Below are 21,176 nucleotides of genomic sequence, written 5' to 3'. Positions count from 1 at the left end.
AGCAATCACATATTCCCCCATTCATGTATCATCAACTAAAATGTGCTCCCCATTTTGTTCAAAATCCGAAAAGAGCTCGGTAAAGTTTGACAGCCCATCCACAGACCCGTACCACGGGATAAGAAGGAATTCAAATGTATACTTCGCAATACCTCGAAGCTTGATTTACAACACGTACGGCACGATGATACATGACCCCCCAAACATGGACTCATACACACATGCTTCTGCTATCTCACTAGGTCATACCCTCTTCCCACCTACTCCTCTCTCCTCCCTTACCCAACCATGGAAATGAATTAACCCCTGACATATATTTTTCTCCTTTTGAAATGTTTTAGAAGGTGGCAGTTATTATTGACTGCCAAAGGGTGGACTGTCAAAGTCAGAAAAATATCTCTATGCACACTGCCATATTTGCACCTCATTCAGGTCCGCGCTGCGCATGCGTGCGCTCTCCCGTGAGTGCGCATACCCGCTGTTGCGTGCACCCGCTGGTGCTCGGTATGCGTATTTACGGTAAAGTTTGTGTAGTCGTAGCGTGCGACTCAATCGTTACATATTTTCACTAATAAGGTATTTTATAGATCATGGTCCCTTTGATAGATTCTGAAAGTTTGGTTAACATAGCATGTTCCTGAACGGAGAGATTCCTCTTTGTATTGTACGAAGGGTCTAACAGGGGTCATACAGTAGTGTTTGGTACCCATCGGAAGAGTATTTAAATAGCAATATTCCGGTGTTGGTTTGGAGCGGATTAATCGCTCATGCGAATAGTTATGGACATAAGAAGTTTATGTCCATTTACTATTATTTGTTCTTACTTAGTCATGCGGCGGGAAACCCAGTATCCCACCCACCTGAACAGTTGGAAACAGTCACAGCCCACCTGTATGAATCAACCTATGACCTTTTGTTATAATGCGAAGCCGAATTCCTGTGTCCAATGGACAATGAGATTGTAGGGACCATTGAATTGTATTGTGTGTGGGGCATAAATAGGCAGGCCGACCATATCCAGATTCACTCTCTTCAACGGTTCTCATTGCTGATAATCGGGAGCTGGATATCGAGGCGCATGCGATCGTTCCCCTTGTGCGTAAGTTTTCTCCGTAATCATATTGTCTTACTGTGAGCCATCTCTCTCTCTCTCTACTCTTTCTCTCGTATTTTCCTTTAATTGTATTGTATTGTATTTCCCGTGTAGTTATCTGGTTAGTTAGTCTATGTTATATTGTAGTGTATCATTTGTACTGTGATTCCTTTTGCAAGTATAATAGTTATAATACATATAATAGGTTTTGGACCCTAAGCCCAGGTATCTGTGTATTCTTTATAGGGTTAAGTATTCTCTGAGCGTCTCGACTACGGTTGAGCGATCGCTACGCAACTTCGGTACTTCTTACGTAGATAGCGTACAGTGTTCTTAGACCTCTTAAGGTGTTTTATATACGATAAATATTTAGCTTTATCACACCCCACCCAAATCTAACTCTCTCTGCACATGTTATATCTGCCCCCCCCCTGCAGTGCACATGGTTTTGCCCAACTGCTAACAAATTTGCTGCTGCGATTAACTCTGAATTAGCCCCCAAAATGGAATGTGTGTCTGTTTTAGTCCTTTTGCCTTTCTTCATTGAAGAGGTAGGCGAAAAGCAACCAATTAAAGAAAACAGTTCACAGAAAATAGAATCCAAATTGGATGTGCGCAATATGCTGAGCTGCCACTGGTCCATATTGAAGCTCAGCATACAGTTTTATACTACCACAGGTCAAGATGCACTATTACAGAAGTCTGGATAGGGGTATATTATGAATGGAGGTAGGTAGGTATAGGTCAGATAATATTGAACATGAAGGGAAAGTCTAACTGATGGGAGTTCCGATAGGTACGTCCAGCCACAGTTTGGTGCCTCACGAAGGGATAAGGGAAGGTAGGCAAGGATGGTGGAAACCTGTGTAAAGTTAGGAGTGCAGCTCTTCCAGGTGGAATCAGGTCTCTTACAATAGATGAAATGGTGGTAGGCAACTATTAATACAGTAAGGTCCTGATGGAGTTGGGCCTCTCAGATGCTAGGGACAGTGTGCAGCGGATTAGCAGTCTGTGTTGCGGTAGCCTCTGGGGATCCACATCTAGAAGCCTGTGCCCAAATCTGCTGCAAGTTGGTAGGGCAAGGCCTGATAAGTCTTGATGGAAGGCCTAGCATGGAGCCTCCCCTCATACTGTGGACAGAAGAGGCAATAGGGGGATGGCAGAGCAGGTGGGGAGAACAGGTGGGGAGAGGCACTCCCAGAGAACCGCAGACACGGGGCCGGAGCACACGGACCAGGTAGCAACCCATTCTGAGCCAGTGCTCTTCACAGGTAGCCCCAAGAGTTGCCCAGGGAGTGAAAGACTGCATAATCTCCAGAGATGACGAGGGATGGTGCCCAGTGAAGATGTATCCACTTGAGATGGTCTTCTAGCCACCCCCATTGAATACTTTTTAAATTGGTCAAAATGCACCTAGAATTGTGCATTCCAGTATACAGAGTGTCTGGAAATCACTCCCTTTAAGGCTTTGGGATCTACAAGGATTTGTAAATTTGAAAATGATTCTGGTGGGAGAAAAATGTTTTGCAGCATTCTGCTAAACAGCGAATGTCCCCATCCACAGTAAAGGTAACATCTCCGCTGCTTGAATCTGATTTCATTAATGTCATTGCTGAAAGCAGAATCCTGTATTATATTTGTACCTACAGTAGGTGCATAAAATGGCACATTTAGTTTCTTGCTGATTGAGCTTAAATCTTACTCGGTGAGGAACTCCCCAATACCTCAGCCAAGCTCATCCTATCTGCAGGAGCAATATGTGCACCCACTGATTACACATGGTTACCCGCCAGGTCTAATTTTAATGTTTCAGTTTCTCTAGGCTTTATTATGATACTTGGCTCTTTCCTATGTTGTATTTTGAGTGAGGGCTTAATTCATATTTGTACACAATGCCGATGTTCATGCAGCAGCGATTATCAGCAATCACAGTGCGCATGTTTAACGGTGCCCTTAGGTTTCTGCTCGCAGTGAGGATTTCTTTGCAGGGTGATTGACAGGAAGTGATCGTTTGGGAGTGGTTATGGGGAGTTGCAGCAAAAACGCAGGCTGTTTTCGGGGCGTGTATCTGCCATCGGCTGCAATAATGCACAGTACATAGAGAAACATGGCGCCAGTGTTGTGACTGCCTCTGCCTTTCTGCGTGAACTATAATGTGTATAGGCTGAGTATGTGTACGCAGTTGCGAACGACTTTGCGACTGCACCGATTGGCGTCTATCTTCTTTTCTGTGCGGCATCTTCACTTGCAGAAATAACAATTTCGTAGCCTATGAATTCACAGCTGCATAGGCAAGTGTGTACAAACATGTATTAGGCCCTGAGTGCAGCAGGATTATATTGACGTTATCCATAACATGCAATAACTAAATCAATTATTTCTGCAGATGCTTTATAGGTTGGATTCACATTCGACCCCCACCCTCTATGTGACCAGCAAAACACGAGCAGAGCTTCCACTCCCAGAGGGTGCCAGTCATGTGACCATACAGCTCCGTGCCACTGGATTGGGAGGAGATGGGGAGTCGGCAGAGGTGCACATTCCCACAGATTCAGGTACATGTCTCACAATAGTGTAGCAGTAACTTTGCATTCAGCTTTGTGTTATACATTACAACTCATGTGGTCCCACAGTGTGGCATAAAGTTTGTGATCATGTCACATTGTAACTACTAGAGCTGATCTAAAATACATTGCACACAATGCACTGAGGAAGTTTGTAATATAAGCACAATGATTAGCTATATAATAAACTTGTGGCGCCATATAAATAAAGGATAATAATAATAATAATAATAATAATAATAAAGAACTGCCTAGGATTCTTAATTAATTTCGTTCTTCTTCCTAGTGTTGCACCTGTAGCTGTATAGCCGTATCTTGTAGAAAGTGACAATTCAGGAGTACCCAGAGCAAATGCTCTATGGAGGGTACATAAGACTTTTGTGGAGGAGTATGGGTCTCGGTGCTTGGCTTAGAACTACAGTATGGGGTATATTTACTAAGGTTCCGATTTTGACCGAGATGGTGTTTTTTCTTCAAAGTGTCATCTCGGGAATTTACTAAACTCAAATCACGGCAGTGATGAGGGCATTCGTATTTATTTGGAAGTCCAAGGAAAAAAATACGAATGAATACACCATCGGTCAAATACGCATGGAATTTGGTAGAACTCGGTCATTTACTAAAAAGTGCAATTCACAAACACTGCCGACAATAGCCAAACACTGCCGTGAAAAAATACAAATCGTGAAAAAGTGCTAAAATAAAACAGACCTGCTTTTTTTTACCGTGTTCTGAGTGGCATGCACGGATCCATGAGATCCGTGCATGTTTATCAGTGGGAAGGGGTGGGAAAGTGTTAAATTGGCAAAAAAAAAATGCGTAGGGTCCCCCCTCCAAAGCAAAACCAGCCTCGGGCTCTTTGAGCAGGTCCTGGTAGAAAAAATATGGGGGAAAAATTGACCGGGGTTCCCCCATATTTAATCAACCAGCATCGGGCTCTGCGCCTGGTCCTGGTTCCAAAAATACGGGGGACAAAAAGCGTAGGGGTCCCCCGTATTTCTGAAACCAGCACCGGGCTCCACTAGCCAGATACATAATGCCACAGCCGGGGGACACTTTTATATTGGTCCCTGCGGCCCTGGCATTACATACCCAACTAGTCACCCCTGGGCGGGGTACCCTGGAGGAGTGGGGACCCCTTCAATCAAGGGTCTCCCCCCTCCAGCCACCCGAGGGCCAGGGGTGAAGCCCGAGGCTGTCTCCCCCATCCAAGGGCGGCGGATGGGGGGCTGATAGCCTTTTTGTCAAAATTTGAATATTGTTTTTAGTAGCAGTACTACAAGTCCCAGCAAGCCTCCCCCGCAAGCTGGTACTTGGAGAACCACAAGTACCAGCATGCGGTGGAAAACCGGGCCCGCTGGTACCTGTAGTACTACTACTAAAAAAATACCCCAATAAAAACAGAAGACACACACCTTGAAAGTAAAAGTTTAATACATACATCCACACCTCCAAACATACATTCTTACCTATGTTCACACGAGGGTCGGTCCTCTTCTCCATGTAGAATCCATGGGGTACCTGTTGGATAAATTATACTCACATAATCCAGTGTAGTTTGGTCCTCTTCTGTTCTATTTGTAATCCACGTACTTTGCAAAAAATAAAACGGATACACGACCACGCACTGAAAGGGGCCCCATGTTTTCACATGGGACCCCTTTCCCCGACTGCCAGGAACCCCCCCTGACTTCTGTCTAAGAGGGTTCCTTCAGCCAATCAGGGAGCGCCACGTTGTGGCACCCTCCTGATTGGCTGTGTGCTCCTGTAGTGTATGTCAGGCAGCACACGGCAGTGATACAATGTAGCGCCTATGCGCTCCATTGTAACCAATGGTGGGAACTTTGTGGTCAGCGGTGAGGTTACTTTTGGTCAACCGCTGACCACAAAGTTCCCACCATTGGTTACAATGGAGCGCATAGGCGCTACATTGTATCACTGCCGTGTGCTGCCTGACATACACTACAGGAGCACACAGCCAATCAGGAGGGTGCCACAACGTGGCACTCCCTGATTGGCTGAAGGAACCCTCTTAGACAGAAGTCAGGGGGGGTTCCTGGCAGTCGGGGAAAGGGGTCCCATGTGAAAACATGGGGACCCTTTCAGTGCGTGGTCGTGTATCCGTTTTTTTTTTACAAAGTACGTGGATTACAAATAGAACAGAAGAGGACCGAACTACACTGGATTATGTGAGTATAATTTATCCAACAGGTACCCCATGGATTCTACATGGAGAAGAGGACCGACCCTCGTGTGAACATAGATAAGTATGTATGTTTGGAGGTGTGGATGTATGTATTAAACTTTTACTTTCAAGGTGTGTGTCTTCTGTTTTTATTGGGGTTTTTTTTTAGTAGTAGTACTACAGGTACCAGCGGGCCCGGTTTTCCTCCGCATGCTGGTACTTGTGGTTCTCCAAGTACCAGCTTGCGGGGAGGCTTGCTGGGACTTGTAGTACTGCTACTAAAAACAATATTCAAATTTTGACAAAAAGGCTATCAGCCCCCCATCCGCCGCCCTTGGATGGGGGGGACAGCCTCGGGCTTCACCCCTGGCCCTTGGGTGGCTGGAGGGGGGGGACCCCTTGATTGAAGGGGTCCCCACTCCTCCAGGGGTGACTAGTTGGGTATGTAATGCCAGGGCCGCAGGGACCAATATAAAAGTGTCCCCCGGCTGTGGCATTATGTATCTGGCTAGTGGAGCCCGGTGCTGGTTTCAGAAATACGGGGGACCCCTACGCTTTTTGTCCCCCGTATTTTTGGAACCAGGACCAGGCGCAGAGCCCGGTGCTGGTTGATTAAATATGGGGGAACCCCGGTCAATTTTTCCCCCATAATTTTTCAACCAGGACCGGCTCAAAGAGCCCGAGGCTGGTTTTGCTTAGGAGGGGGGACCCACGCATTTTTTTTATTTTATTTTAACAATGTATTATTTTTTACGAAAGGTGCACAATGAAGCCCAGCACGGATCTCACAGATCCGGCCGAGATTCATTGTGTTAAAGTCGGCAGTGTTTTACAATTCACTCACGTAAAACACTGCCAAAAAATACGAATGACATTGACATCGGAAAATACGAAAATGCAGAATACGACAGCTTAGTAAATTAGTCGTAATAAATTCAAAAAGTTGCAATTTTACACTTTCGATGTCATTCGTGATTGAACTTTAACCTCATTCGGAAAAATACGAATTTTAGTAAATATACCCCTATGTGTACACACTTTGCTTTAACAAATTGGTAATTTAAATTCTGCTCCTATATAACAGCCCAGATCTGTGCCTGTGTGTATAACGCTGGGCATGGTTAGGAGCTCTCATTGGGTTAGCGTCATGTCTATCACACCCAGTCCACAGCTGATTGGGCGAGAAACGTCCTCCCACACAGGTTACATCCAATGGGAGGCTCTGCCCTTTGGCTGCTGTGTGTTCCCAGAGCAGGATTAACAATGGGACTGATGGAGCTGCAGCTCCAGGTCCACACCCCAAAATAGGCCCACTGCATCTACAGCAACATACCCTGCAACAATGTACACATAAAAATCAGTACAAATTCGAAAAGGGGCCACATCCCTTTTCCTATACTTTCAATGGAAGTTTGGAGAGCCAGAAATCGGTATAGACCATAAAAAAAGGTACTGTACCTGCCAAAAAGGTACAGTTGGTGGGCCTGCCACTGCATCTGCAGAAAGTCTCTGCGCTGTAGATAGGGGGGGAAAAAATCCTTGTACTGCAGCGTCCTATGTCCTGCTGCCAGTCCGCCTGCCCCCTCCGGCATCAACAATCCCCACACCCTAGCTGCGGCGCAGGTGGAACAAAGGCTGCTGCGGCCACCGGCATAGATGTGTATGAAAGCAGCGCAGCGGAAGGCTTGCATAGCCCTCCCTGCGCCGCATACTCTCTGAGCCCCGGAGCCTCCTTTGCGCGTAATGTCACAGAAGTGCCTCCCACCCATAGCCGTGCCCAGATACCCAGAGGCCCTGACTCCGCAACACAGCACCTGGGCTGCCAGCCTGGAAGCCCCGAGATGGCTAATGTCACAGATAGAGTGGGTGATATCGTGGAGGGTAATGTATGGACGCTGAATCAATGTAAAAGGTGACATGCAGTGCAGTGGGTGTGGAGTGTTACTGACACTGCACAGCACAACACTCTCACCTTTTACTTTGATTCAGCTAGTCAGTCAGTTCTGCCAGCCAGTCACTATTGTTAGCTCCTGTGTCCCAATGCGCCCCCACCCACCCTCCTCCACCACCCGCAGCACCCCCGCATCCGCCCCACCCCTACCCGCGGTACCCCTGCAACACCACAAGGGCGTGCAAGGGTTAAGGGGGCGTAACCCCTTACGACGGTGTGAAGAGCGCCCGTAGGGCACGATGAATCACCTAGTTTTAATATATTTAACTAAGCAACATCTTGGGAAAAATAATTTAATATTGCAAGACAATAGGTGAAGAAGATAGGTATCTGGATGATAGGTCGACAGTTTAAAGGTCAACACCAAATGGTCGACATGCATATGGTCGACATAGTTAAAAGGTCGACCGGTTCAAATGGTCGACATGCCAATGGTCGACACATCATATGATCAACATGAGTTTTTTTTGTCATTTTTCATATTTTACTGTCCACATGGACTTGAATTGCCTAAAGCATGGCGAGCAAACGTAGTGCACTAATTGGGGGTCCACGTGCTGGAAAATTTTTACACCAAAAAACCATCAAAAACTCATGTTGACCTTGTGCATGTCGACCATTTGGTGTCAACCTAGACTGTCGACCCTTTGATCCATAGCCAAGAAGATATTGCGTAGGATTGATGAATCTATATGCTGTGCTAGTACGTCTTGTGGTACAGGTGAGAAATCTCGCCTCTACTGCTTTTACTTTTTATAGCAGAACCTTTCCATGTTGAAGTGTATGTTTAGAAGTCCTATAAATGTGCTTCTATGTGCAATGGATTTGTCTTTATGCTTCCACGTAAATTGCTTTATTTCCTTACTCTACTTATATTGTCATTTTACTATAACAGTTTTCTTCATTTCCGCCCAGGCACCAGTATGATGGTAGAAAACGCTGCCTCTCATCTACAGACTCACGCCCAAGTGGCTAACTCAGTTGTGGGTTTGGTCCTGATGAGATATCTTGCAGTCTGATACACCTCCGCTATCACTCCGGGATGGAAGATTTGGATGTAATCTACACCTCTTTGACTTTGAAAATCTACCATCCTTATCAGCAAGAGACGTCATTCTTTTGTAGATTACAGTTAAAAAGGGGAATTAAACTATTTCTGTGAGAATACAAGTGCATCTAGAAGCAAAAGGGCGTCACAAATGTTTTCCTAAACATGAGGGGATTCACTTTTAGAATTTGGGGGAGGGGTATGCAAGCACTTTTTGATGGGACACATTGGGGAGTTTTGTCTTATTAAGCCATGTGTACATGCTTTATAAATAGCAAGATTTTTTTTCTACAACTGCCGTACTTTTTGTTTATTCCTGCCTCTGACAGCTCAGGTAATCTTGGGAGAGCAACACCCTTGTGGTTGAGATGAATATAAACCAATCTACAGCTCTGGTCACTATTCAAAGTGTGGTACGTTATAGATTAAAGGAAAGATTGTTTGGGATATTGCAGTTCAAACTGTAGCTCTGTGAGTCAATGCCCTACCCAGTACAACATGGCCTTGCGGTGACACAGGGTCTCCATCTCCAGAAGAATGTGGCCTCAAGTGAGGCCCTCACTACAGAACTGATTGCTCTGTCCAGCATGTGAAGAGCCATGGAGGCTGCCTCTCCCAGTAACAGTGGACTGAAGTTCTCTTTCTCTTTCTCTCTTCATTGTTCTTCTGAAAATTGCAGCTCAAAATACTAAAACAACTCTCCCCTATGAAAATACTATGGAGCACCGTAATCTGCATGTCATTATTTAGTTGGCAAAGTTAGAGAAAAAAAAAATGTTCTTACATTGCCAAAAATGGGATATGGATTAGAGATGAGCGGGTTCGGTTCCTCGGAAACCGAACCCCCCCGAACTTCACCCATTTTACAAGGGTCCGAGGCATACTCGGATTCTCCCGTATGGCTCGGTTAACCCGAGCGCGCCCGAACGTCATCATCCCGCTGTCGGATTCTCGCGAGATTCGGATTCTATATAAGGAGCCCCGCGTCGCCGCCATTTTTCACTCGTGCATTGGAAATGATAGTGAGAGGACGTGGCTGGCGTCCTCTCACTTTGTTTCAGGGGGCTGCATATCTTTATTCTGGGGACCAGTAGTATTATAGGAGGAGTACAGTGCAGAGTTTTGCTGACCAGTGACCACCAGTATTATACGTTGTCTGCCTGAAAAACGCTCCATATCTGTGCTCAGTGTGCTGCATATATCTGTGCTCACACTGCTTTATTGTGGGGACTGGGGACCAGCAGTATTATATAGGAGGAGTACAGTGTAGAGTTTTGCTGACCAGTGACCACCAGTATACGTTGTCTGCCTGAAAAACGCTCCATATCTGTGCTCAGTGTGCTGCATATATCTGTGCTCACACTGCTTTATTGTGGGTACTGGGGACCACCAGTATATTATATAGGAGGAGTACAGTGCAGAGTTTTGCTGACCAGTGACCACCAGTATTATACGTTGTCTGCCTGAAAAACGCTCCATATCTGTGCTCAGTGTGCTGCATATATCTGTGCTCACACTGCTTTATTGTGGGTACTGGGGACCACCAGTATATTATATAGGAGGAGTACAGTGCAGAATTTTGCTGATCAGTGGCCACCAGTATTATACGTTGTCTGCCTGAAAAACGCTCTATATCTGTGCTCAGTGTGCTGCATATATCTGTGCTCACACTGCTTTATTGTGGGTACTGGGGACCACCAGTATATTATATAGGAGGAGTACAGTGCAGAGTTTTGCTGACCAGTGACCACCAGTATACGTTGTCTGCCTGAAAAACGCTCCATATCTGTGCTCAGTGTGCTGCATATATCTGTGCTCACACTGCTTTATTGTGGGTACTGGGGACCACCAGTATATTATATAGGAGGAGTACAGTGCAGAGTTTTGCTGACCAGTGACCACCAGTATTATACGTTGTCTGCCTGAAAAACACTCCATATCTGTGCTCAGTGTGCTGCATATATCTGTGCTCACACTGCTTTATTGTGGGTACTGGGGACCACCAGTATATTATAAAGGAGGAGTACAGTGCAGAGTTTTGCTGACCAGTGACCACCAGTATTATACGTTGTCTGCCTGAAAAACGCTCCATATCTGTGCTCAGTGTGCTGCATATATCTGTGCTCACACTGCTTTATTGTGGGGACTGGGGACCAGCAGTATATTATATAGGAGGAGTACAGTGCAGAGTTTTGCTGACCAGTGACCACCAGTATTATACGTTGTCTGCCTGAAAAACGCTCCATATCTGTGCTCAGTGTGCTGCATATATCTGTGCTCACACTGCTTTATTGTGGGGACTGGGGACCAGCAGTATTATATAGGAGGAGTACAGTGCAGAGTTTTGCTGACCAGTGACCACCAGTATTATTAGAGATGAGCGGGTTCGGTTTCTCTGAATCCGAACCCGCCCGAACTTCATGGTTTTTTTCACGGGTCCGAGCAGACTCGGATCCTCCCGCCTTGCTCGGTTAACCCGAGCGCGCCCGAACGTCATCATGACGCTGTCGGATTCTCGCGAGACTCGGATTCTATATAAGGAGCCGCGCGTCGCCGCCATTTTCACACGTGCATTGAGATTGATAGTGAGAGGACGTGGCTGGCGTCCTCTCCATTTAGATTATAAGAGAGAGAGATTTACTGGAGCTTAGGACTAGGAGGAGTACTGTAGAAGTGTAGAGAGTGCAGAGAGTTTACTAGTGAGTGACCACCAGACAGTGCAGTTTATTTAATATATCCGTTCTCTGCCTGAAAAAAGCGATACACACAGTGACTCAGTCACATACCATATCTGTGTGCACTGCTCAGGCTCAGCCCAGTGTGCTGCATCATCTATATATATTATATATCTGTCTGACTGCTCAGCTCACACAGCTTATAATTGTGGGGGAGACTGGGGAGCACTGCAGTGCCAGTTATAGGTTATAGCAGGAGCCAGGAGTACATAATATTATATAGTGAGTGACCACCAGACAGTGCAGTTTATTTAATATATCCGTTCTCTGCCTGAAAAAAGCGATACACACAGTGACTCAGTCACATACCATATCTGTGTGCACTGCTCAGGCTCAGCCCAGTGTGCTGCATCATCTATATATATTATATATCTGTCTGACTGCTCAGCTCACACAGCTTATAATTGTGGGGGAGACTGGGGAGCACTGCAGTGCCAGTTATAGGTTATAGCAGGAGCCAGGAGTACATAATATTATATTAAAATTAAACAGTGCACACTTTTGCTGCAGGAGTGCCACTGCCAGTGTGACTGACCAGTGACCTGACCACACTGACCACCAGTATAGTTAGTAGTATACTTATATTGTGATTGCCTGAAAAAGTTAAACACTCGTCGTGTGACTTCACTTGTGTGTTGTTGTTTTTTTTATTCTATAAAAATAAAACTCATTCTGCTGACAGACAGTGTCCAGCAGGTCCGTCATTATATAATATATAATATATACCTGTCCGGCTGCAGTAGTGATATATATATATTTTTTATATCATTTATCATCCAGTCGCAGCAGACACAGTACGGTAGTTCACGGCTGTGGCTACCTCTGTGTCTGCACTCGGCAGGCAGTCCGTCCATAATTGTATACCACCTAACCGTGGTTTTTTTTTCTTCTTTATACATACATACTACTACGACATCTCTTTATCAACCAGTCTATATTAGCAGCAGACACAGTACAGTACGGTAGTTCACGGCTGTGGCTACCTCTGTGTCTGCACTCGGCAGGCAGTCCGTCCATAATTGTATACCACCTAACCGTGTTTTTTTTTTCTTTCTTCTTTATACATACATAGTTACATAGACATCTCTTTATCAACCAGTCTATATTAGCAGCAGACACAGTACAGTACGGTAGTTCACGGCTGTGGCTACCTCTGTGTCTGCACTCGGCAGGCAGTCCGTCCATAATTGTATACCACCTAACCGTGGTTTTTTTTTCTTTCTTCTTTATACATACATAGTTACATAGACATCTCTTTATCAACCAGTCTATATTAGCAGCAGACACAGTACAGTACGGTAGTTCACGGCTGTGGCTACCTCTGTGTCTGCACTCGGCAGGCAGTCCGTCCATAATTGTATACCACCTAACCGTGGTTTTTTTTTCTTTCTTCTTTATACATACATACTACTACGACATCTCTTTATCAACCAGTCTATATTATTAGCAGCAGACACAGTACAGTACGGTAGTTCACGGCTGTGGCTACCTCTGTGTCTGCACTCGGCAGGCAGTCCGTCCATAATTGTATACCACCTAACCGTTGTTTTTTTTTCTTTCTTCTTTATACATACATAGTTACATAGACATCTCTTTATCAACCAGTCTATATTAGCAGCAGACACAGTACAGTACGGTAGTTCACGGCTGTGGCTACCTCTGTGTCTGCACTCGGCAGGCAGTCCATAATTGTATACTAGTATCCATCTCCATTGTTTACCTGAGGTGCCTTTTAGTTGTGCCTATTAAAATATGGAGAACAAAAATGTTGAGGTTCCAAAATTAGGGAAAGATCAAGATCCACTTCCACCTCGTGCTGAAGCTGCTGCCACTAGTCATGGCCGAGACGATGAAATGCCAGCAACGTCGTCTGCCAAGGCCGATGCCCAATGTCATAGTACAGAGCATGTCAAATCCAAAACACCAAATATCAGAAAAAAAAGGACTCCAAAACCTAAAATAAAATTGTCGGAGAAGCGTAAACTTGCCAATATGCCATTTACGACACGGAGTGGCAAGGAACTGCTGAGGCCCTGGCCTATGTTCATGGCTAGTGGTTCAGCTTCACATGAGGATGGAAGCACTCAGCCTCTCGCTAGAAAAATGAAAAGGCTCAAGCTGGCAAAAGCAGCACAGCAAAGAACTGTGCATTCTTCGAAATCCCAAATCCACAAGGAGAGTCCAATTGTGTCGGTTGCGATGCCTGACCTTCCCAACACTGGACGTGAAGAGCATGCGCCTTCCACCATTTGCACGCCCCCTGCAAGTGCTGGAAGGAGCACCCGCAGTCCAGTTCCTGATAGTCAGATTGAAGATGTCAGTGTTGAAGTACACCAGGATGAGGAGGATATGGGTGTTGCTGGCGCTGGGGAGGAAATTGACCAGGAGGATTCTGATGGTGAGGTGGTTTGTTTAAGTCAGGCACCCGGGGAGACACCTGTTGTCCGTGGGAGGAATATGGCCGTTGACATGCCAGGTGAAAATACCAAAAAAATCAGCTCTTCGGTGTGGAGGTATTTCACCAGAAATGCGGACAACAGGTGTCAAGCCGTGTGTTCCCTTTGTCAAGCTGTAATAAGTAGGGGTAAGGACGTTAACCACCTCGGAACATCCTCCCTTATACGTCACCTGCAGCGCATTCATAATAAGTCAGTGACAAGTTCAAAAACTTTGGGTGACAGCGGAAGCAGTCCACTGACCAGTAAATCCCTTCCTCTTGTAACCAAGCTCACGCAAACCACCCCACCAACTCCCTCAGTGTCAATTTCCTCCTTCCCCAGGAATGCCAATAGTCCTGCTGGCCATGTCACTGGCAATTCTGACGATTCCTCTCCTGCCTGGGATTCCTCCGATGCATCCTTGCGTGTAACGCCTACTGCTGCTGGCGCTGCTGTTGTTGCTGCTGGGAGTCGATGGTCATCCCAGAGGGGAAGTCGTAAGCCCACTTGTACTACTTCCAGTAAGCAATTGACTGTTCAACAGTCCTTTGCGAGGAAGATGAAATATCACAGCAGTCATCCTGCTGCAAAGCGGATAACTGAGGCCTTGACAACTATGTTGGTGTTAGACGTGCGTCCGGTATCCGCCGTTAGTTCACAGGGAACTAGACAATTTATTGAGGCAGTGTGCCCCCGTTACCAAATACCATCTAGGTTCCACTTCTCTAGGCAGGCGATACCGAGAATGTACACGGACGTCAGAAAAAGACTCACCAGTGTCCTAAAAAATGCAGTTGTACCCAATGTCCACTTAACCACGGACATGTGGACAAGTGGAGCAGGGCAGGGTCAGGACTATATGACTGTGACAGCCCACTGGGTAGATGTATGGACTCCCGCCGCAAGAACAGCAGCGGCGGCACCAGTAGCAGCATCTCGCAAACGCCAACTCTTTCCTAGGCAGGCTACGCTTTGTATCACCGGTTTCCAGAATACGCACACAGCTGAAAACCTCTTACGGCAACTGAGGAAGATCATCGCGGAATGGCTTACCCCAATTGGACTCTCCTGTGGATTTGTGGCATCGGACAACGCCAGCAATATTGTGTGTGCATTAAATATGGGCAAATTCCAGCACGTCCCATGTTTTGCACATACCTTGAATTTGGTGGTGCAGAATTTTTTAAAAAACGACAGGGGCGTGCAAGAGACGCTGTCGGTGGCCAGAAGAATTGCGGGACACTTTCGGCGTACAGGCACCACGTACAGAAGACTGGAGCACCACCAAAAACTACTGAACCTGCCCTGCCATCATCTGAAGCAAGAAGTGGTAACGAGGTGGAATTCAACCCTCTATATGCTTCAGAGGTTGGAGGAGCAGCAAAAGGCCATTCAAGCCTATACAATTGAGCACGATATAGTAGGTGGAATGCACCTGTCTCAAGCGCAGTGGAGAATGATTTCAACGTTGTGCAAGGTTCTGATGCCCTTTGAACTTGCCACACGTGAAGTCAGTTCAGACACTGCCAGCCTGAGTCAGGTCATTCCCCTCATCAGGCTTTTGCAGAAGAAGCTGGAGACATTGAAGGAGGAGCTAACACGGAGCGATTCCGCTAGGCATGTGGGACTTGTGGATGGAGCCCTTAATTCGCTTAACAAGGATTCACGGGTGGTCAATCTGTTGAAATCAGAGCACTACATTTTGGCCACCGTGCTCGATCCTAGATTTAAAGCCTACCTTGGATCTCTCTTTCCGGCAGACACAAGTCTGCTGGGGTTGAAAGACCTGCTGGTGACAAAATTGTCAAGTCAAGCGGAACGCGACCTGTCAACATCTCCTCCTTCACATTCTCCCGCAACTGGGGGTGCGAGGAAAAGGCTCAGAATTCCGAGCCCACCCGCTGGCGGTGATGCAGGGCAGTCTGGAGCGACTGCTGATGCTGACATCTGGTCCGGACTGAAGGACCTGACAACGATTACGGACATGTCGTCTACTGTCACTGCATATGATTCTCTCAACATTGATAGAATGGTGGAGGATTATATGAGTGACCGCATCCAAGTAGGCACGTCACACAGTCCGTACTTATACTGGCAGGAAAAAGAGGCAATTTGGAGGCCCTTGCACAAACTGGCTTTATTCTACCTAAGTTGCCCTCCCACAAGTGTGTACTCCGAAAGAGTGTTTAGTGCCGCCGCTCACCTTGTCAGCAATCGGCGTACGAGGTTACATCCAGAAAATGTGGAGAAGATGATGTTCATTAAAATGAATTATAATCAATTCCTCCGCGGAGACATTGACCAGCAGCAATTGCCTCCACAAAGTACACAGGGAGCTGAGATGGTGGATTCCAGTGGGGACGAATTGATAATCTGTGAGGAGGGGGATGTACACGGTGATATATCGGAGGGTGATGATGAGGTGGACATCTTGCCTCTGTAGAGCCAGTTTGTGCAAGGAGAGATTAATTGCTTCTTTTTTGGGGGGGGTCCAAACCAACCCGTCATATCAGTCACAGTCGTGTGGCAGACCCTGTCACTGAAATGATGGGTTGGTTAAAGTGTGCATGTCCTGTTTTGTTTATACAACATAAGGGTGGGTGGGAGGGCCCAAGGACAATTCCATCTTGCACCTCTTTTTTCTTTTCTTTTTCTTTGCATCATGTGCTGATTGGGGAGGGTTTTTTGGAAGGGACATCCTGCGTGACACTGCAGTGCCACTCCTAAATGGGCCCGGTGTTTGTGTCGGCCACTAGGGTCGCTAATCTTACTCACACAGTCAGCTACCTCATTGCGCCTCTTTTTTTCTTTGCGTCATGTGCTGTTTGGGGAGGGTTTTTTGGAAGGGACATCCTGCGTGACACTGCAGTGCCACTCCTAGATGGGCCCGGTGTTTGTGTCGGCCACTAGGGTCGCTAATCTTACTCACACAGCTACCTCATTGCGCCTCTTTTTTTCTTTGCGTCATGTGCTGTTTGGGGAGGGTTTTTTGGAAGGGCCATCCTGCGTGACACTGCAGTGCCACTCCTAGATGGGCCCGGTGTTTGTGTCGGCCACTAGGGTCGCTAATCTTACTCACACAGCTACCTCATTGCGCCTCTTTTTTTCTTTGCGTCATGTGCTGTTTGGGGAGGGTTTTTTGGAAGGGACATCCTGCGTGACACTGCAGTGCCACTCCTAGATGGGCCCGGTGTTTGTGTCGGCCACTAGGGTCGCTTATCTTACTCACACAGCGACCTCGGTGCAAATTTTAGGACTAAAAATAATATTGTGAGGTATTCAGAATAGACTGAAAATGAGTGTAAATTATGGTTTTTGAGGTTAATAATACTTTGGGATCAAAATGACCCCCAAATTCTATGATTTAAGCTGTTTTTTAGTGTTTTTTGAAAAAAACACCCGAATCCAAAACACACCCGAATCCGACAAAAAAAATTCGGTGAGGTTTTGCCAAAACGCGTTCGAACCCAAAACACGGCCGCGGAACCGAACCCAAAACCAAAACACAAAACCCGAAAAATTTCAGGCGCTCATCTCTAAGTATTATACGTTGTCTGCCTGAAAAACGCTCCATATCTGTGCTGCATTGTAGTATATAGTATGAGTACAGTGCATAATTTTGCCGACCACCAGTATATAATATATAGGAGTACGGTACAGAAGGCCACTGCTCTACCTACCTCTGTGTCGTCAAGTATACTATCCATCCATACCTGTGGTGCATTTAAGTTTTGCACAGTTTGCTGACCACCAGTATATAATATATAGCAGTACGGTACAGTAGGCCACTGCTCTACCTACCTCTGTGTCGTCAAGTATACTATCCATCCATACCTGTGGTGCATTTCAGTTTTGCACAGTTTGCTGACCACCAGTATATAATATATAGCAGTACGGTACAGTAGGCCACTGCTCTACCTACCTCTGTGTCGTCAAGTATACTATCCATCCATACCTGTGGTGCATTTAAGTTTTGCACAGTTTGCTGACCACCAGTATATAATATATAGCATTACGGTACAGTAGGCCACTGCTCTACCTATCTCTGTGTCGTCAAGTATACTATCCATCCATACCTGTGGTGCATTTCAGTTTTGCACAGTTTGCTGACCACCAGTATATAATATATAGCAGTACGGTACAGTAGGCCACTGCTCTACCTACCTCTCTGTCGTCAAGTATACTATCCATAAATACCTGTGGTGCATTTCAGTTGTGCGCAGTATATATAGTCGTAGGCCATTGCTATTGATACTGGCATATAATTCCACACATTAAAAAATGGAGAACAAAAATGTGGAGGGTAAAATAGGGAAAGATCAAGATCCACTTCCACCTCGTGCTGAAGCTGCTGCCACTAGTCATGGCCGAGACGATGAAATGCCATCAACGTCGTCTGCCAAGGCCGATGCCCAATGTCATAGTAGCGAGAATGTAAAATCCAACGACACGGAGTGGCAAGGAACGGCTGAGGCCCTGGCCTATGTTCATGGCTAGTGGTTCAGCTTCACATGAGGATGGAAGCACTCATCCTCTCGCTAGATAAATGAAAAGACTTAAGCTGGCAAAAGCACAGCAAAGAACTGTGCGTTCTTCTAAATCACAAATACCCAAGGAGAGTCCAATTGTGTCGGCTGCGATGCCTGACCTTCCCAACACTGGACGGGAAGAGGTGGCGCCTTCCACCATTTGCACCCCCCCTGCAAGTGCTGGAAGGAGCACCCGCAGTCCAGTTCCTGATAGTCAAATTGAAGATGTCACTGTTGAAGTACACCAGGATGAGGATATGGGTGTTGCTGGCGCTGAGGAGGAAATTGACAAGGAGGATTATGATGGTGAGGTGGTTTGTTTAAGTCAGGCACCCGGGGACACACCTGTTGTCCGTGGGACGAATATGGCCATTGACATGCCTGGACAAATTACAAAAAAAATCACCTCTTCGGTGTGGAATTATTTTAACAGAAATGCGGACAACAGGTGTCAAGCCGTGTGTTGCCTTTGTCAAGCTGTAATAAGTAGGGGTAAGGATGTTAACCACCTCGGAACATCCTCCCTTATACGTCACCTGCAGCGCATTCATCATAAGTCAGTGACAAGTTCAAAAACTTTGGGTGACAGCGGAAGCAGTCCACTGACCACTAAATCCCTTCCTCTTGTAACCAAGCTCCTGCAAACCACACCACCAACTCCCTCAGTGTCAATTTCCTCCTTACACAGGAAAGCCAATAGTCCTGCAGGCCATGTCACTGTCAAGTCTGACGAGTCCTCTCCTGCCTGGGATTCCTCCGATGCATCCTTGAGTGTAACGCCTCCTGCTGCTGGCGCTGCTGTTGTTGCTGCTGGGAGTCGATCGTCATCCCAGAGGGGAAGTCGGAAGACCACTTGTACTACTTCCAGTAAGCAATTGACTGTCCAACAGTCCTTTGCGAGGAAGATGAAATATCACAGCAGTCATCCTGCTGCAAAGCGGATAACTCAGGCCTTGGCAGCCTTGGCGGTGAGAAACGTGTTTCCGGTATCCACCGTTAATTCACAGGCAACTACAGACTTGATTGAGATACTGTGTCCCCGGTACCAAATACCATCTAGGTTCCATTTCTCTAGGCAGGCGATACTAAAAATGTACACAGACCTCAGAAAAAGAGTCACCAGTGTCCTAAAAAATGCAGTTGTACCCAATGTCAACTTAACCACGGACATGTGGACAAGTGGAGCAGGGCAGACTCAGGACTATATGACTGTGACAGCCCACTGGGTAGATGTATTGCCTCCCGCAGCAAGAACAGCAGCGGCGGCACCAGTAGCAGCATCTCGCAAACGCCAACTCGTTCCTAGGCAGGCTACGCTTTGTATCACCGCTTTCCAGAAGAGGCACACAGCTGACAACCTCTTACGGAAACTGAGGAACATCATCGCAGAATGGCTTACCCCAAATGGACTCTCCTGGGAATTTGTGACATCGGACAACGCCAGCAATATTGTGCGTGCATTACATCTGGGCAAATTCCAGCACGTCCCATGTTTTGCACATACATTGAATTTGGTGGTGCAGAATTATTTAAAAAACGACAGGGGCGTGCAATAGATGCTGTCGGTGGCCCGAAGAATTGCGGGCCACTTTCGGCATTCAGCCACCGCGTGCCGAAGCCTGGAGCACCACCAAACACTCCTGAACCTGCCCTGCCATCATCTGAACCAAGAGGTGGTAACGAGGTGGAATTCAACCCTCTATATGCTTCAGAGGATGGAGGAGCAGCAAAAGGCCATTCAAGCCTATACATCTGCCTACAATATAGGCAAAGGAGGGGGAATGCACCTGACTCAAGCGCAGTGGAGAATGATTTCAACGTTGTGCAAGGTTCTGCAACCCTTTGAACTTGCCACACGTGAAGTCAGTTCAGACACTGCCAGCCTGAGTCAGGTCATTCCCCTCATCAGACTTTTGCAGAAGAAGCTGGAGACGTTGAAGGAGGAGCTAACAAAGAGCGATTCCGCTAGGCATGTGGGACTTGTGGATGGAGCCCTTAATTCGCTTAACAAGGATTCACGGGTGGTCAATCTGTTGAAATCAGAGCACTACATTTTGGCCACCGTGCTCGAGCCTAGATTTAAAACCTACGTTGTATCTCTCTTTCCGGCAGACACAAGTCTGCAGAGGTTCAAAGACCTGCTGGTGAGAAAATTGTCAAGTCAAGCGGAACGTGACCCGTCAACAGCTCCTCCTTCACATTCTCCCACAACTGGGGGTGCAAGGAAAAGGCTAAGAATTCCGAGCCCACCCGCTGGCGGTGATGCAGGGCAGTCTGGAGCGAGTGCTGACATCTGGTCCGGACTGAAGGACCTGCCAACGATTACGGACATGTCGTCTACTGTCACTGCATATGATTCTCTCACCATTGAAAGAATGGTGGAGGATTATATGAGTGACCGCATCCAAGTAGGCACGTCAGACAGTCCGTACGTATACTGGCAGGAAAAAGAGGCAATTTGGAGGCCCTTGCAGAAATTGGCTTTATTTTACCTAAGTTGCCCACCCTCCAGTGTGTACTCCAAACGTGTGTTTAGTGCAGCCGCTCACCTTGTCAGCAATCGGCGTACGAGGTTACTTCCAGAAAATGTGGAGAAGATGATGTTCATCAAAATGAATTATAATCAATTCCTC

At 46.6% G+C, this 21,176-nt stretch overlaps 1 protein-coding gene across 2 annotated transcripts in view; it reads left to right on the top strand.

The window, feature by feature from the left end:
- Window positions 1–9,135, top strand: part of CNTN2 (contactin 2) — a 159,801-nt gene extending 150,666 nt beyond the window's left edge. For both annotated transcript variants that reach the window (XM_063955219.1, XM_063955218.1), the window contains 2 exons: window positions 3,480–3,648; window positions 8,709–9,135. In XM_063955219.1, the coding sequence (XP_063811289.1) occupies window positions 3,480–3,648; window positions 8,709–8,812 (273 nt within the window). In that variant the 3' untranslated portion in view covers window positions 8,813–9,135. The remainder of the gene's footprint in view (window positions 1–3,479; window positions 3,649–8,708) is intronic.
- The last annotated feature ends 12,041 nt before the right edge of the window (window positions 9,136–21,176 follow it).

Source organism: Pseudophryne corroboree, chromosome 2 (genome assembly GCF_028390025.1).
Source record: "Pseudophryne corroboree isolate aPseCor3 chromosome 2, aPseCor3.hap2, whole genome shotgun sequence".
Taxonomy (NCBI): Eukaryota; Metazoa; Chordata; class Amphibia; order Anura; family Myobatrachidae; genus Pseudophryne; species Pseudophryne corroboree.
This window is presented reverse-complemented; position numbering and strand designations above follow the sequence as displayed.